General features: G+C 40.3%; 1 protein-coding gene across 5 annotated transcripts in view; it reads right to left on the minus strand.

Moving 5' to 3' along the window:
- Positions 1 to 17,215, minus strand: part of macrod2 (mono-ADP ribosylhydrolase 2) — a 597,474-nt gene that overhangs the window by 204,301 nt on the left and 375,958 nt on the right. For all 5 annotated transcript variants that reach the window (XM_027165903.2, XM_027165902.2, XM_047812438.1 and 2 more), the window contains exon 6: positions 1,806 to 1,927. In XM_027165903.2, the coding sequence (XP_027021704.1) occupies positions 1,806 to 1,927 (122 nt within the window). The remainder of the gene's footprint in view (positions 1 to 1,805; positions 1,928 to 17,215) is intronic.

Genomic DNA, 17,215 nt, shown 5'->3' on the forward strand with positions numbered 1-17,215 from the left:
GGGTATGTGGCCCCTTTCCTGTGACTCTCCGATTCCATTTAATGAGAGCTTGGAGGAATCTGGAGGGTTTGGGAAGTTAGCGTACACGTCAGGTCTAACCCGTCATTCCTGTGTGGTCTGTCTGACAACAGCAAGTTAACTACAGCCGCTAATCAGGATTTAGTCACGGCTACTGAAGCAGCTATTTGGGCTCGCAAATTAACTTGCTCTTTCAATACTGGTAGGGGGCTGAGTAGACACCAGTGGACAACGATGAGACTACACTTATTCAAGTGCCAGAACTAGTGAGCCATCCATCTGAGGTGGCAGCATCATTGCTAATTGCTGGGAATAGTCAATGATCTGTGCCGGTGCTGGGTCTCAGGGAACCAGCATTGGGATTTTGGAACGTTCTTTCAGGCTGTGGCCACTATGGATTAAAGCAGATTCATAAGTTATGTGGAGCAGATGGTGGAGACAGGGCCGGCAGCTGGAGCAGCGTGGCTTCTGACGCCATTTCTTCCAGGCCAAACATTCTGGTCTTTCGCCAGATTCATTAAGGCATCGGGGCTCGACCGTCTGGAAGCCTAGCGAGGTGAAAAATGACCCGAGTTTATTGCTTATAAACACTTTCTCTGCTCTTCGTTGCACCTATGACAGTTATATTGGGGATTTTGGGGGAAAAGACACCGATTCACAATTTTCACAATGTGAAAGAAAGTAATGTACAAGTACAGTATCGGTCACGTTACTGTACAAGAGTCACATGAGCGTACTGTAACATAGTTCCTGGAAGACCAGAGAGAGAAAGTTCCTACACAAACTGCATTGTCAAAGCCAAAGAAATTCCAGAGCAAATTCCGGAAAAGTCCTTACATACTGCTGAGCGCCATCAAAAACATAAAAAAAAAAAGAAAAAGAAAGAACGAGTTACGACAACAAACTAACGGCGGCCGTCCCGCTAAATCGAAATGAAGCTCAGAAAGAAGACGCTATTCACCGGACAACCCTAAACTCTTGCTGAACAATCCTGTATGGAGGAAATACTGTGTATCGAACACTAATAGTTCATTTCAGAATAAATGAGGAATTGTGGATGTAAGTAACAACTTGTAATAGTAGAATTTTAGTCATAAAAAAAGGCCACTCCAGGGTCTCTGGATAAACGAGAGTGGCTCAGCATGTTTTATTGTCCTGTTGTTCAAGCGTATTAATTTTGAAAAGCTTTAAAAGGAAACCTCTTGAGAAGATAAAGTGTGTCGGAAAATAACGACCGCAGAAAGCAACGTGCGACGTCTGCCGATAACAAAGAACGAGTTCAAGACCTTGTACTTGGATTTCTATTATTTTTTTTTAGATGCTTATAATCCATTCAGTCAGAATATAGCTTATAATTTCAACCATGTATAAGATACGAGGACTGACGTTTTTAACCTACAGGTGAATTCTTTTCTTTCATTCATTCGATGTTCTTGTTTAAAGCTCTTGCAACTGCTCATGAGAAATAAACTTTTTCTTTGTGTCTATATGTTAAAAGAAAAGAAAGTAAAAAATAGGCAAAGGTTTATATGTTAATATATAAAAGAAGAACTTTTATTCATTGTTTGATTGATAGTTTTTTTTCCTAGAAAGCTTATTAGAACGAATACTGTCATTTCACTCAATTCATCCCAGTAGCACAAGAACACACATCATCACTCATCACTAACTAATGTCCCTCATCGACACGTTCAAACAGTTAGTCATTCCTTCTTGATGTCTTGCTCATGGATGGGTCAGAGTGTAAGACGGAGGCGGATAAACGTTTGAGATCTTACGGCACTTACCACAGAGCGCAAGCTGTACTCCTCCATCAGCTTCAGGGAGCTCTTGTAGCAGGACATGAGATCTTCTCTTTGGACCTGGCCCACGTTTCCTCTAGCAATGGGGCCAACAGTGTGGATCACATCTGCGAAAGAAAAGAACAAACATCTGTGTCAATATTAAAAAGTCCCTTTTTAATATTGATTATGAAAGTGTACATTTTATTCCCACTGGATATCTGGGAATCACCAGAATGATCAAGGGAATTTTTTTTTCTCACCAAAATCTTCAATGATATTCAGATTTTTTTTTAGTGATGTAGTCAGTGGCGGTTCTAGGATTGTTCTGTAACAGGGGCCATTAAGGGGCCACATGTTACATTCAGGGGCCAAGTACAGGGTACATTCAAGCACACAAAATAATTTATTCAGTACGGTGCAAATACATTTCGGCAGTCGTTCCTTTTTCAAACGCTCGAGTGCCGCCAAGTGTTTGGGGGTGGAATTGCATCTGTGATCGTTGTGAAAAATTCTCCGGTTGCCCTTCTCGTCGACGATTGATGGAACGGGGGCCAATCAAGGGCCAATCAGATTTCAGCAGGGGCCAGGGCCCACGTGGCCCCACCTCTAGAACCGCCCCTGGATGTAGTACATTCCTGTTAGCTATCGGACAGACCGAAAGCATAATTATCGGTTTAAAACTTTCGGTAAATAATTGTGATGCCCTTAATGCAGTCGAAAGCTGGTTAACTTCATCTTGTAGATTCGCTCATTTCAAGAAAAAATAAATACAAGTCAGAAATGTACAGTATTATTATTTTTTTAAGAATAAATGTGTAAACAGAGAGCAAGAGAGAGAGAGAGAGAGAGAGAGAGAGAGAGAGAGAGAGAGAGAGAGAGAGAGAGAGAGTTACTCAGTCTAAATGGAACTCGGTTCTTGGTATCAGGCAGATCCAGAAGCCTATTACACACTGATAGGAATGCTTTAGCTTCTACAGCAAACTGTGCTGAAATATTAGCATGCCCCGCAAACAGCAATGTCATTTGTCTTCACAATGGGACAATAGGGGCTATTTAAATGAGTCAGACTGTCCTAAAATCTGGTCCGTTAATGAAACGGTGCTGCAGATAGAAAATCAATTATGATTCTTTTGTCGTGTCCGTTCTTAGACCGCGCTCGTATTGGTTCAGGCCGCGTTTCTCCTTCGCATGGCGATGTTTTGGCGTGTAAGTCGTCGCTAGCTTTGCAGATGCAGCCAGAATAAGACATATGAGTTTAATAGAATCATAGGAGTGATGACAGGTGAATAAGAGAAGTTAAGCATTGATCCATCAGAGAAATAACACAAGTCTTTCTGCTTCGTTCCTCAGGGTGGCTTAAGGTGGGCGGAATAGTGATGTAACCAGGCCGACTTGCCAGAGGCGTTCGTGTTTAGTGCTTGTAAACCTCGCTAAGTTGACATCGGCGGCTGCCGGAGACCTCCGGAAAGCCGAGAGACTCGTGTGACTGAATAACAATGGCCTTGCCAGTGGGAGTGGAGGTATGATTAATAAAAATATGGTGACGGCTAGTCAAAATAAACTCACACACACCGGCCTGCGTGTCTGAGGCTCGTATACGGATTAGATGTTGGTCAGAAAGAGCGTGTGTTTGCATTATTTAGTGAGACATTACAGGGACGATTTCTTCTCTACTGGTTGGGTAAATGGAGAGAAAGAGAAAGAGAGTGAGTGAGAGAGAGAGAGAGTGAGAAGACAAACAAAGAGGCTGCGTGTGGGAGAGAGAGGAGGTAAAAGGGCGAGCTTTTCTCATTGCATAATCACCGTTCTTATGAATAAAACCACTGCCAATATTTGATGTGCTCCCACCACATTACATATCAATTCACAAGCCAAAAGCAGCCTGTCAGAAATATTCCGGAGACTTCCAGTCACGTCTTTCTATCTCGGCAAACAAGAGATTTTCAGGAAAAACAAAACACACAAATAACTGCTAGACGAAATCGTATTGCTCTGGAAAAATACTAAGAGCTTTCATAAATAAGAGCGTGACACATCCGACAGCGCGATCCGTCTAAAGCTGAAACGACCATAAATCTCACTTTAAGGCCTATTAAAGATTGATAATGTCGTGACTCATTAATTTGACTTCCCCACATCAAATAGGCATTTGTGCATTCAAATATTAAATCCTGTTAAATATGGATAATTGAAATGTGCCACTGGGAAAGATGAGGGAAATGAAGGAAAGCGTCTTATTTAAAAGCACCATATTGTGGGACATTTAAGTGCACTTCTGTGGGACGGAGTGTGTGTGTGTTTAGGGAGATCTAAAATGGGCAACATGTCCTCATAATAGTGTCAAATAACCCTGCAAAAAAACCTATTTATTATTTATTTGAACATTAAAGACACAAAGTGCTCAAATTCTGCTGATGTCATGTTTCGTCTAGTCGTTACACGAGTTAATTAGTTAGCTACATTAACGATATGAAAAATTAGCGAGTCATCATCAATGGTGATATTTGGCTCATGCAACAATCCAATCCCATGCTCATTAACTCACATACGCAGGAAATGAGACGACAGCAATCAGGATGTATTCTCTAATTAATGACAGAAACCTCAGCTAAGCAGATTACAAGTAATAAAAATTGCCACAACAGCAGCTCCTAACGTAACACAACACACGCAACCCAAAACGTCTTGTGGCGTTATTGGATGTCACTCGTGCATCGATGTGCGATCACGTTGTTGTTGTTCATATTCTGTCCAAGTATCACCAACTTTGTGTGAGAAAAAAAAAAGACTCAGATTTTCTTTCGATAAATTCTTAGCAAAAGTCTCTTAGCACCTAATAAGTGCTGATATTAACGAAAACTCCTACTTCTTATACACGCCTACAAATGTAGTCCAATCATCAGGTAATTTAGATGACAGTAGAGGTCTTCTCGGGTCTAAAGAAATGTACCCGACCCGAAGTGACCTGAATCACCCGAACCCGACGTGCATATATATATATATATATATATATATATATATATATATATATATTTTTTAAGTAAGACCCGACCGGAGACAAACCCGACCCGACCGGTTGGCAATTGTTTTTAACCTGACTGGACCCGAATGTTGCATAAGTCTACACTAAAGTAACCACTACAGAGTGGATTCAAAATTGATTGACAGGTCTGTTTCAACGAAAATTAGCTTACCGCCAGCCACACGTCACCAGTCACATGTCGCAAGCGGTCTTGGCAAACAGAGGAGAGGTTGGAAAAGGTCTCGAGTCGATGCACACACGCGATATACAGTAGTTCAGGTCTTCTCGGGTCCGTTCGGTAAAAACACATGAATTTTAAATTACCCGAGACCCGATGCCGCTATTATTATACCTGACCCGTGTCCGAGGCACACGCGGTCGGACCTCGGGTTTTCGGATCTAAGTGGACCCGTGAAGACCTCTAGATGACAGTATCATGAAGCCAACGCAAACAAAACTTGTTTCTCAGTTCATCAAAACAGGAAATGAGAACACACTTAACTTAACAGGTCTATTCAGCTACATGACCTATATTTGACCTAAACCAACCAACCTTTTGCATTTTTTTAATTTATTTACAACACGAGTGAGCTACTGAACGGAAGCAAAGTGATATGTCAGCTCTTCAGATTTCTGCTGACAGTCCCCAAAACTTTTTTCTGGTCTTCTTTCAGAATAGGGCCACAAAGTGCTTGGCCCCCTTAATCGCTGCTCGTAACTTTTTTCCATTTTGTTATTAGTTCTGACAAGAACCGAAGCATCCCTAGTCACAATTATGTCAGTGTAAATACCTGACAAAGACAGAAAAACAGAAATGTGTGTTTAAATAAATATACGTAGGATATGAATGTACAATTTTAAGTCTCAGAAGCATATACAGTATACATCATTGTGCTGAAGTTGCACGTTGGAAACTCTGAGCCCACATTCTGTCAAAAACACTACAACATTTATACCAGGTAATGAAAACAAGATAGGGCAATGCCGTCTGAAATAATTATTTATGCTATAGGCATAGCATCAGCCATGCTTAAAGAAGCACTTTTTCAGCTGTGTGTGTTCTAGATGCTGGTGTGGACCTTAATGAGGCTGTAACTCTGTGAAATATTGTCTCTCCCTACACCAGCCGGACTGGATCAGCCTTGCACAATGTGGCCATAATGTGCCCGTTGCTTTCTATGAAAAATGCATGAGGTGACGGACCACTGGAGCCGGCAACACACCAATTAGTGTGTGTGTGCAGGCACCGGACAGGGCTGTGGGTGAATTCATAAAAGTGAAAGCAGTGCCATTATCACTGGCATGAACGCTTACTCAAGAAGGATAAAATCTCACGACAAAATATTATAAATAAAACATCAGAGCAACCCTGAGCCGAGGTGGCCGAGTTTGATTGTGGCATTCGACTGTACAAAACACTGCTACTTACAATGCATGCTGCATTCACACGTTCTGCAGAATGCTTCAGAGGTTTAGAGCTGATAGGTAAGGAATCAACACAGGACCGTAGAAGCCTTGACGTAATATTACTGGGAGATTCCAAATACTGTGGGAAGGGGGAGCTCGGGAATTAGGGGCTTTTCGACCGGCCGAGCTACGAATGGTGTGTGTGTGTGTGTGTGTGTGTGTGTGGCATGTACACCACATTAGCCAACCAGCTAATTGATGAGTAATATCTATAGCTACATATGTGTAAGATGATGGAGCTAAAGCTAATCTTCAGTTAAAGGTAAGAGGTGATAGTTTATTACCGATGCATCAGGCATTTTACGAGTGATGACATTTAGGCAAAGGCATCATTATCTCTCTTATAGAAATGATGATTTGCGATCCATTTGAATATTTTAGCTCTTATTACATTCTTATTATATACTTATTTCATCTCATATTATAATCTCAGGGTCAGTGGTGGATCAAGTGGTTAAGGCTCTGGGCTGTTGATTGGAGGATCTGGGTTGAAACCCCACCACCACCAAGATACAAATGTCAGAGTGTCACCAGTCGAATCCATTCTGCTTGAGAAATGCCCTAATAAATTAAACTCCATTCCAGGTTTTACCTACAGCATTGACCACGCTCCTGCTTCCTGAAAACCATGGGCGTCAGAACCATTATATGTGGGTGGGACAGGACACACCCACTGTTTATTTGCTTCCGACGCCCATAGTTTGGCCCTCGAGCAAGGCCCTTAACCCTCACGGCTCCAGAGGTGCTGTATCTGACCTCCAATAGTTCTGATATGTGAAGAAAGAATTTTCACTGTCCTGTAATGTATATGTGACAAAAACAAAGCCTAGAATTTTTAAAAACAACTAACATCTCTTAACAAAAAACATCATCTCACCAACAAATATTTTCTTTGTCAGAGATTCTCCGATTTAAATATCTGCTTATCATCGGCCTTGGATTATAGAAAGCGTTCACTGCGGTGTTGTGTTACTGTACGTACACCTGACTACGCTCACGTATACATCGACACCTAAACGTATAAACAGTGAACGAATGTATTATAGATGATAAGAATGTTTCTTAAAGAGGAAAAAAAAAATCACCCCGTCACCACCAACGTTCCTATAATCTACGATCATAAGAGAGTGCTGACAAAATATCACCGTCGCCCCGACTGGAACAAATAAATTCAAATATTTCTCATTTCCTTGAGTATTTGCCCGCGTTTGTAAGCTACGATGATACGTCCTGATGATTGCCTGTTCCCATTCTATGCATTTATAATGCACTCTCGCAATAAACCGTTCCCTGGCAAGTGTGTACACGTTTGCATAAAAGCAACTTTTGAGAAACCTTGACAGGTGATTCATTCTAAAGGGGCTTCTTTCTGCTTTCTGGAGTATTTTCTCTTTTCTTTCTCTCTCTGATCATACTCTAGTCTCTGTTGACTGATAGATTGCTCTATTTCATTATTTCTATACGACGCCGGGGCCTATGAAGGGTGCAGGAGTTATAGACTTTACCCCTAGTTCGGGGAGTTGCATTTAAAAAAAAAAAAAAAAAAATACCACAAAAAGCCGGGATATGAGTATTTCATCCTGGCCTGAAGTTATGAGTGTGTTTGTAGGTAATAATAAAGAATTATAACACACTTGGAACTGGGAGGTGGACGGGAAATAAACATTGCTGTATAACTCCGAAACATCAGAGTTTTAAAAACACACATGCCAGAGGGTATCTCTGATGGTAACGGACAATCATTTCCACATAAAGAATAATAGCCAAGGGGGGAAAATAAATAAATAAATAAAAAACAATAATAATAAATGTCTGCTTCTCGACTGTATCTCGTCACACCGTGCCGGTTCCTTTAAGTTTCTCTTAATAAAAAAATAAAACAAGCAAATAAATAATAAAAGAGCTTTTACAATTTTTATTGACGACTGCATTTTCCCCTTTTTATATGTTTTTATATATATATATATATATATATATATATATATATATATATATATATATATATATATATATTATTATTTATTTATTTGCCTTTTATTTCTTTATTTTGCCGTGTGAATATTTTAAACAGGTGAAGGGATACTGACAGTCAGATCATTATTCACCTCTCTCGAGTCCCTGCGGTTTTTACCGGGCGGCCATTCCTCGAAATAAAACCCTCTAGACGGAACCGTATTCATTATGAAGTAAACAGGATGATTTATGCACATCTGTAACCTCCCTACTCTTCATTCAGGGTCAGTTCTGGGTTGTGGAGTGTTTTTCAGTATTGTACTTTAGCAGTGTACTTTGCCCCAGGGATCAAGCTGCCCTTACAGCCATGGAAGATGACTTTTCCAGTCCTTCCTGTTCCAAAGTGTTTCCATTTGACTTATCTACTGCAGTTCAGTGCTCAGGGCAGTGAGGAACCTCGTATAAGTCACCTCGTAAAGGCCTTCAACTCTGACTCACGACTTTGACCGTCACTTGCAGGAGGTGGAGGAGAAGACTATTATTTTGCAAGAGGAACGTGATTGTGTTTCTTTTATAGCGTGTTAGTAGGATGTGTCATCATCACATGTCTGTTTATGCGAGGCTAAACTCTGTGTGAACTCGTAAACACACAGCCGGCATTATTCATATCGATGCAGTCGCATTATATACTGTACTGTACATATAAACTCTCTCTCTTTCTCTCTCTGCTAAACCTCCACCATGACCACGTCATGTGGCAACCACAAGTCGATGTGCTCGAATAATAAACTCTGAAGAATACACAGGTGATGCGCGGTTTTTGCGCCGACGTAAAATAAACTGCTAAAACGCACAAAACCATGCGGCGAAGCTCGATCATGTAAATGAAGCCAGCTCTGCTCGTAATGCGTTTAGTGCGAAGGAGCCGGCATCCTTTTCTTCATCGCCGTGCCTTTATTTTTCCTTCGGAGCGCTGCATTCTATTTGCATACATTAATACACAGACTATATAAAGAATAGAAGGAATCCAAGTAAAGGATACGTAACGATAACATAGGACGCAGAGCGAAATTAGTCTCTCGGGAACCTTAGGCTAAAACATCGTATTTAGACGAGGTAAGAAAAAGCCCTGGGGAAAATGTGCCTCGACATCGCCTCAACACTATCAGCACGAATAACGCATAGGATGAGTCAAGGACACTTTCTATAAGTGAAAAGGTCTAGAAATGGGACGGGCTCTGAATACAGATCGTGTTGTACAGACAGGACGAGAGCGCAATCAAACCTGCTATAAAACTAGAGGCGAGATCAGACTCGGTAACGTGATCTGGGTGAAAAAAGATAAATAAACTAAAATATCATACCATACGGACTGATCGGGACATTTCCTAACAAGCCGACAGCAAGAAAAATGCATTTAAAAAGGAATAATTAATTTGATGATTAATTAATTTTTAGACTAGCTGGTAATAATAAAATATTTTAAAAAAATATTACAATTCTATAGATTTGATTTTATTATAATCTCCGAAAAGTTTCTCATAAAATAATTGATCACAATATGATTCCTTATTACGCCATAAAACGGACCTTGACATTTCCCAGAGATGCTACAGTAGGTGTTCTGTTAAACTCCCACTGTCGGGCCCTTAAGTAAGGCCCTTTAAGCCTCTATGCTCCAGTAGTGCTGTATCATGACTGACCCTGTGCTCTGACTCCAACCTCAAGTTGGGATAAATGCGAAGAAAGAAATTCATAATGTATATGTGACAAAAATAAAGCCCTCTATTCAATTTAAATGAATATTAAATTATTATTATTATTATTATTATTATTATTATTATTATTATTATTATTATTATTATTATTATTATTATTATATTTAAGCTGTGGTTTGGAGATCATTTGAAGTCTACCTGAGATGGTCAACCCTTAAATACCCTAAGCACCCCCCCCACCAAACACCCCCCCCTCCCCCATCCTATAATGCCCAGGTTTTCAGGACTGAACATCGGCTCAAGTCTAACCCATAAAGACAGGATTCTTTCTCTGCCCCAGCTGTCCAACAGGACGAGACGGAGGCAGGAGGAACCGGCTGTACAGACATCTGCCTGTGGGCTACAGTCAACAGCCATTAATAATAGAAATCAGGCCGAGGCATCGTCCTGAACTGCAGTCCTCTGATTCCACTTTAAACCCTGCAGAGAAGGACTGGGATACACATACTGAATCCTGCATCATCATGTCTCAGCAGCAAGACTCCGGGATGGACTTTTAGATCAATCGCCTCGGTGTCAGAAAAACAAGGGGTACGAGAACCTCGGTCGATACGGAGGTGAAGAGCGCTAGCTAGCGAGCATAAAGTTTAGCAACAGGTAGAGATTTTGCAGAATACATCAATCGTAGCATTAAAACAGAGACTTAGCTGCACAAGAGACTTGCATGTGTTTTTGTGAGCCTTTCACACCGGGAGAGAAACCACCAAAGGAACAAATGCACATCAAGGCAAGATCTCGACTTCAGACTGCACAAGCTGTATTAGTGAAACCAAACAAAATAAGCGAGAGGAACTCTCAGGAGGCAAAGATTCCCAAGTACATAAAATAACTCCTTTCATTTTATATTTTAAAGCAGTGGTCCCCAACCATTTTTTTGCCACGGACCGGTCAATGTTTGATCATTTTACCGCGGCCCGCTGGGGGTGGGGGCGGCTATGCAATTAAATTAAAATTTATCATTTTTACTTAATTGTATTTAAACATGCCATTTTAACTCACTACAACACTAAATCAATGAGAACCCTGAGCTTGTTTCTTTTCCGCTGTTTTGTTTCGGTTGCCGTCACTGCAGAAAACCCCGCTTCACACAGATAGCATGTCGGAAATGGCGATAGGGATTTAAGTGCTGTGGTGACAATCTCAGGATATTCCGCCATGACTTTAATCCAGAACACCGGCAGAGTTTCTAACTTTCTTACGACGTCTGTTTCGTACACCAAAGCTACAACACCACTGCCGCTTGCAGCTGCTCAGCTCCAGACGTCACCTAAACCCGGCCCGATATCATGATATTTTGCGCATGCGCGGTATTGGTGCGGCTTTAGGTGACGTCTCTCAGCTCCCGGTTAACCTCTCGTCCATGGAAAGTCGCACAAACCCGAGAGAAATACACCACAGTAAATTAAATGGAAAAATTTAATGTACCTTGGGCGGCCCGGTACCATTTGGTCCACGGACCGGTACCGGTCGCTTTAAAGGACGTATTCAACGTATATATTTATTTATTTATTTATTTTTGAGAATAAGATCCTACACAAATATTAAAGAGGGCAAACGTCATGCATCGGTTACTGTACGTCCCAGAGTGCTGTTTTCCTTCTCAGCTTTAAACCATCATCAGGAATTAAAATAAAGAATAGACTTGCTCATGTGTTTCAAATATTCTTCTAATGCTAATCTATTACCATTCACAGAAGCATTCAGTCAATAAGCAAAGCACTTTCATGCCTCTCTTAGCAATTACCATCACAATTAAAAATCAACAAAGCACAAAATAATCCGGCGCTGAATTAAGGAATGAGGTGGAAATTGTAGTTTTGAGGTTCCGGGCTTGATCGGTGTTATCAGGGTTAACATGAAATTACGTGGTTAATTATATTACTGACTAAATATTGCTTTGTTTTGTCAATTGGATGCTGTGGGAATAAGAAAGGGAAATTATTTAGCTGTAAAATCATGTCGGTGGAATCAGGAAAACGTTAAGGACAAAGGATCCGACTGCTTTTCCATCGTGTCTCGTGACTCAGGATGCTTTAAAATCTCAGTCAACAACAAAAGCAACGTGATTGACACTGGCTGTTAATTATGGGTTTATCATTTTATATGGCTTCTCATTGTGATGTTTATAAAATGCACAGTGGGTATCTCCATCTTAGAAAAAAAAAGCCAAGCTTAGATAATTACAAGCTTCTTTAAGGTAATTTCTGGGGATTTTACAAAGTTCAGGCAACTTCACTGCAAGTCATGAATATCTTTTATAGTACCAGTAAGTATATACGTATATACATACAGATATAACAATTCAATAAATATATACAAAATATATAAATAAATATATAAAAATATACAAAATATATAAAAAATAATACGAGTAAAAACACAAGTGTAATCTTTGACTTATTTATTAAAGGCAGGGTCTCTGTTGTTTGAAAGCCAATGTTGACATATAAAATCACCAAAACAAACACGCCCCTAACCCAAATGGGTCCCACCCCTGTATCGATAGCTCCGCCCACACATACATTTTCCCGAGTCAATAACTCCTGAGCTAAACGCTGTTACTACACAAAACGCGGTTGTAGCTGCCTCTCTACATTACTACGATAGAAAAGAGGTGTTATTTGTGTAGTAACAGCGTTTAGCTCAGGAGTTATTGACTCGGGAAACTCCAACCTGTGAATATGTGGCCAACTTCCTGCTCCTTCAGTTCTCTCCAGCGCTGGAAAGCTGATCCTATATTAACACGTCCTACTTCTTGCCTTATCGTAAACCTTTCTTATCTTTCTTTCTTTGTTTTTATCCTCCATGTCAATGTTACAACCGCTTTCTGCTAATGTCACACATGCGCACTGAACACTCTCTCCATTGCATACAAGCCCCGCCCCTTTCTGCTCATTGGCTACTCGTTTGTTTTGATTTTTGTTTATTATTCGGCCCAACTCAGTTTTCTGAAGCATTTCTCAACAATCGGAGACCCTGCCTTTAATTCTTACGTTAGCTTACGTTATGACTATGTTAGCTTCTGTAATTAATCCCTTATAAACATACTCGCAAATACAAACCGAAACAAAACAGCAACGCTTTCAAATCTTTAACGTTTTCTTATATCGACTTCCACGTCAAATCCCTACAAAGTTAACTGTACGGAAATTCGTTTGAGAAAACATAAAGAGCGCTAATCATTACAGGCGCATTATGGGGTATCTCTGTGAAACACAAAAACGCTAATTAGTTCATATTGTCTGATGATTGCAGGCTTCCGTTACATCAGTAGAAAATTTGCATGGATATTAAAACCTATGAATTCTTTCGGTGTGAACGGCTTTTGCGGTAAAGCGAGTACGCCGATATGAAGCGTGTTGTTCGGGGAAGTTTCTCAGTGGAGTGGAGCGGCGACGTGAAGTGCAGAGCACTAAAACGCTGCTCTCGTCATGACAACATCTGGGTGAGAGTGACCCTCTATCACGCACTAGACACGAGTAGTACAGCATTCTGTATGAGAGAGGAGAATGCTGGGAAGAGAGTGGAGAGGTGTTCATACAAAGAGCCTATTGTGTGGATCAGAGACATTGGTATCTGTAAGCTAAAAGCACTTTCTCAACCCCTGGAGCTGCAGGTGTGCATTAGATTGGGAAAATGTAAAATGGAAAGTACTTCTACGCTTGTGGACGATCAGTCGTGACACGTTCGCTGCCTCTGGTTTGCTTATTTGCATTGCTGCTACGGCGTAACGTGGCTAATGATGGCCTAGATATTGCTTGGTTAGATCATTTCTTGATATAAATGAGCTAGCAGGAGTAATGTCTTCTCTCTCTGTCTCTCTCTGTCTCTAAGAAAAGTCTGATAGATAGATAGATAGATAGATAGATAGATAGATAGATAGATAGATAGATAGATAGATAGATAGATGGACGGACGGACGGACGGACGGACGGACGGACGGACGGACGGACGGACGGACGGACGGACGGACGGACGGACGGACGGACGGACGGACGGACGGACGGACGGACGGACGGACGGACGGACAGACAGACAGACAGACAGACAGACAGATAGATAGATAGATAGATAGATAGATAGATAGATAGATAGACAGACAGATAGATACCTATGAAAATACTGTATAGATAGATAGATAGACAGACAGACAGACAGACAGACAGACAGACAGACAGATAGATAGATAGATAGATAGATAGATAGATAGATAGATAGATAGATAGATAGATAGATAGACAGACAGACAGACAGACAGACAGACAGACAGATAGATACCTATGAAAATACTGTATAGATAGATAGATAGATAGATAGATAGATAGATAGATAGATAGATAGACAGACAGACAGACAGACAGACAGACAGACAGACAGATAGATAGATAGATAGATAGATAGATAGATAGATAGATAGATAGATAGATAGATAGATAGATAGACAGACAGACAGATAGATACCTATGAAAATACTGTATAGATAGATAGATAGATAGATAGATAGATAGATAGATAGATAGATAGATAGACAGACAGATAGACAGATAGACAGATAGATAGATAGATAGATAGATAGATAGACAGACAGACAGACAGACAGACAGACAGACAGACAGACAGACAGACAGACAGACAGATAGATAGATAGATAGATAGATAGATAGATAGATAGATAGATAGACAGACAGACAGATAGATAGACAGATAGACAGACAGATACACAGACAGACAGACAGACAGACAGACAGACAGACAGACAGACAGACAGACAGACAAAAAGGAAATTCAAGAATCTAGTAGCAACATACTGTATGCTTGTAGTTGAACTTTAGCTTTGGAGGAGTCAGCATTCATAAGTAAAAACACCCAGGATGCAATGAACTCGTGTTGAATTGCTGCCGTCATTAAGAGCTCACCGGAGTCAGTGTATTCAAGCCCACGGCCGTAAGGCATCATCGGCTAGGACACACTTAGGAAATATCAACAGTGTAAATACTCTTACGATCAATGATTTGTCAGATTGTCTTCAGAGAGATTAATAGACCAGGCAAACATTGACCAATCGATGTACAATTTAAACAGAGGGGGGAAAAAAACAAAGCCAGAAATTTCCGTATACGTCTGAACTGGTGAAAATGTGTCGTAAACCAGATCAGTAAAAGTTTTTGTGTTAGATGTTTACAGTATGCTGGTGCATTCTTAAGCTCAGTAAAGCGCCCCGAAGTCAGAGATTTTTAAACGTGTTGCATTTTTCTGAAGCCTCTGCTAATCCTTTACAGTGTATGACAAAATACAGAAGTCAATCATCACCTGTCGTCTTACAGCAACCAGACACGTCATGAGCTCAATCTGGCTTAAATAAGTCAGGGAATGTTTACATGACAAGCGTATTGACGGAGTCATGGGGAAAACAGACAGAACTCACGCTGAAAATGTCACCAAGTCAAGAGCTCGCAGCTTTGACAGCAACATCGGGTCCTTGTCTACAAAAAATAAAATTCAATCGGTTTGTTTCTGCAGCAGAAAGTGTTGTTGTTCTTGTGTGCATATTAATCGACCCCTGTGAGATGAAAAACACACTTCTGAAACGTGGCAATCATGAATCCCCGTTTCAAAAAGTCTGCTTGTCGGAAGGCAGGACGCGTCTCAGTTCATCAGCGTTTGAATCATAAAGAAATCTAGATGTAGTCTCTCTATCTTTCTCTCCCTCCCTCTGTCTTTTGTCTTTTCCCCAGCTTTCATTCTTCATTCCCCGGTCTCAGTCATATCTGTCGCTGTCAAACTGTCAAAGTAAGCTCATAGCGGCATGGCAGACAAGAGCAGCGAGACAATGTCGGAGAAAATAAACATTTATCATTGTTAAAAAACAAAAACAAAAAAAAAAACATTATTGTTTCAAGTGTGGCAAGACCACGAGGAACGTGGCTTTATAGCCAAAATACTCAGACTAATATCTGATTTATTTACTTCACCGAATAAAGAAATAAAACCGCATTGTCTCTACAATAGCATGTATTTTAATTGTTACGTCTGGCTTAACAAAAAATAAAAACAAATTAACAAACACCAGGTGTTTTTTTATGCAAATCTGTCTATTTCAACTCCTGCCATCTGGAAACACCAGGTAATTTAAATTCGCTGGAACTACAATGAAAAAAAAAAAAAATACATTTCACCCCTTCGCAAATTAATTCTGGCTAACAAGCTGACGGACCCGCTGAGTGCAACCAACCATGAGGCTAATTCATTACTAATGTTTAAAAAATTCTGTTACAGCTTCATTTTATTCGTTCATTCAATCATCCATCCATCCATCTATTCAATCATCCATCCACCTATCTATCCAATCATCTATCCATTCATTCAATTATCCATCCATCCATTTAATCATCCATCCACCAATCCATCTATCCAACTATCCAGTCATACAATTAATCAATCATCCATTCATTTAATCATTCAGCCATCCATTCAATCATCCATCCATTCATTTAATTATCCATCCACCAATCCATCCATCCATCCATCCACCCATTCAATCAATCAGACAATCAAATCAATCAATCAATCATCCATCCAATTATCTATCCACTCATTTATTCATCCATCCATGCATTCATCCATCCATTCATTCAATCATCTATCTATCCATCCATCCATCCATCCATCCATCCATCCATCCATTCAATCAATCAATCAATCATCCATCCATCCATCCATCCATCCATCCATCCATTCAATCATCTATCCATCCATCCATCCATCCATCCATCCATCCATCCATCCATCCATCCATAATTGTTTTATAATAAAAGTATACATTTATTTTTACTGATAAATGTAAATTCATATTCTTTTCCCAATCCCCTAAAAAGTGAAAAGACTTTCCTTTCCTTTACAAAGACTTTCATCAATCCAGCTGAGGTCACTTAACCTTAAATCTTTCAACTTTCATTACTGTAGTTCACTTGTTTACTTGCGTCTTCATGCTTGTGTGAAGAACTGAGTGTTGTTGTTTTTTCTACTGTTAATAAACGTGTTAAACGTGAAACAGATTAGTGATTTAACAGAGCAGCTGGACGGGACGTGCTACTGAGGCGTCCTACACGGCCACTGGGTTTCCTTATAAATCATTTTATAGATTATAGAACTGTGTGTGATCATCTGTCTGTTGTGTGTGTGTGTGTGTGTGT

This window comes from Tachysurus fulvidraco, chromosome 4 (assembly GCF_022655615.1).
Source record: "Tachysurus fulvidraco isolate hzauxx_2018 chromosome 4, HZAU_PFXX_2.0, whole genome shotgun sequence".
Classification (NCBI taxonomy): domain Eukaryota; kingdom Metazoa; phylum Chordata; class Actinopteri; order Siluriformes; family Bagridae; genus Tachysurus; species Tachysurus fulvidraco.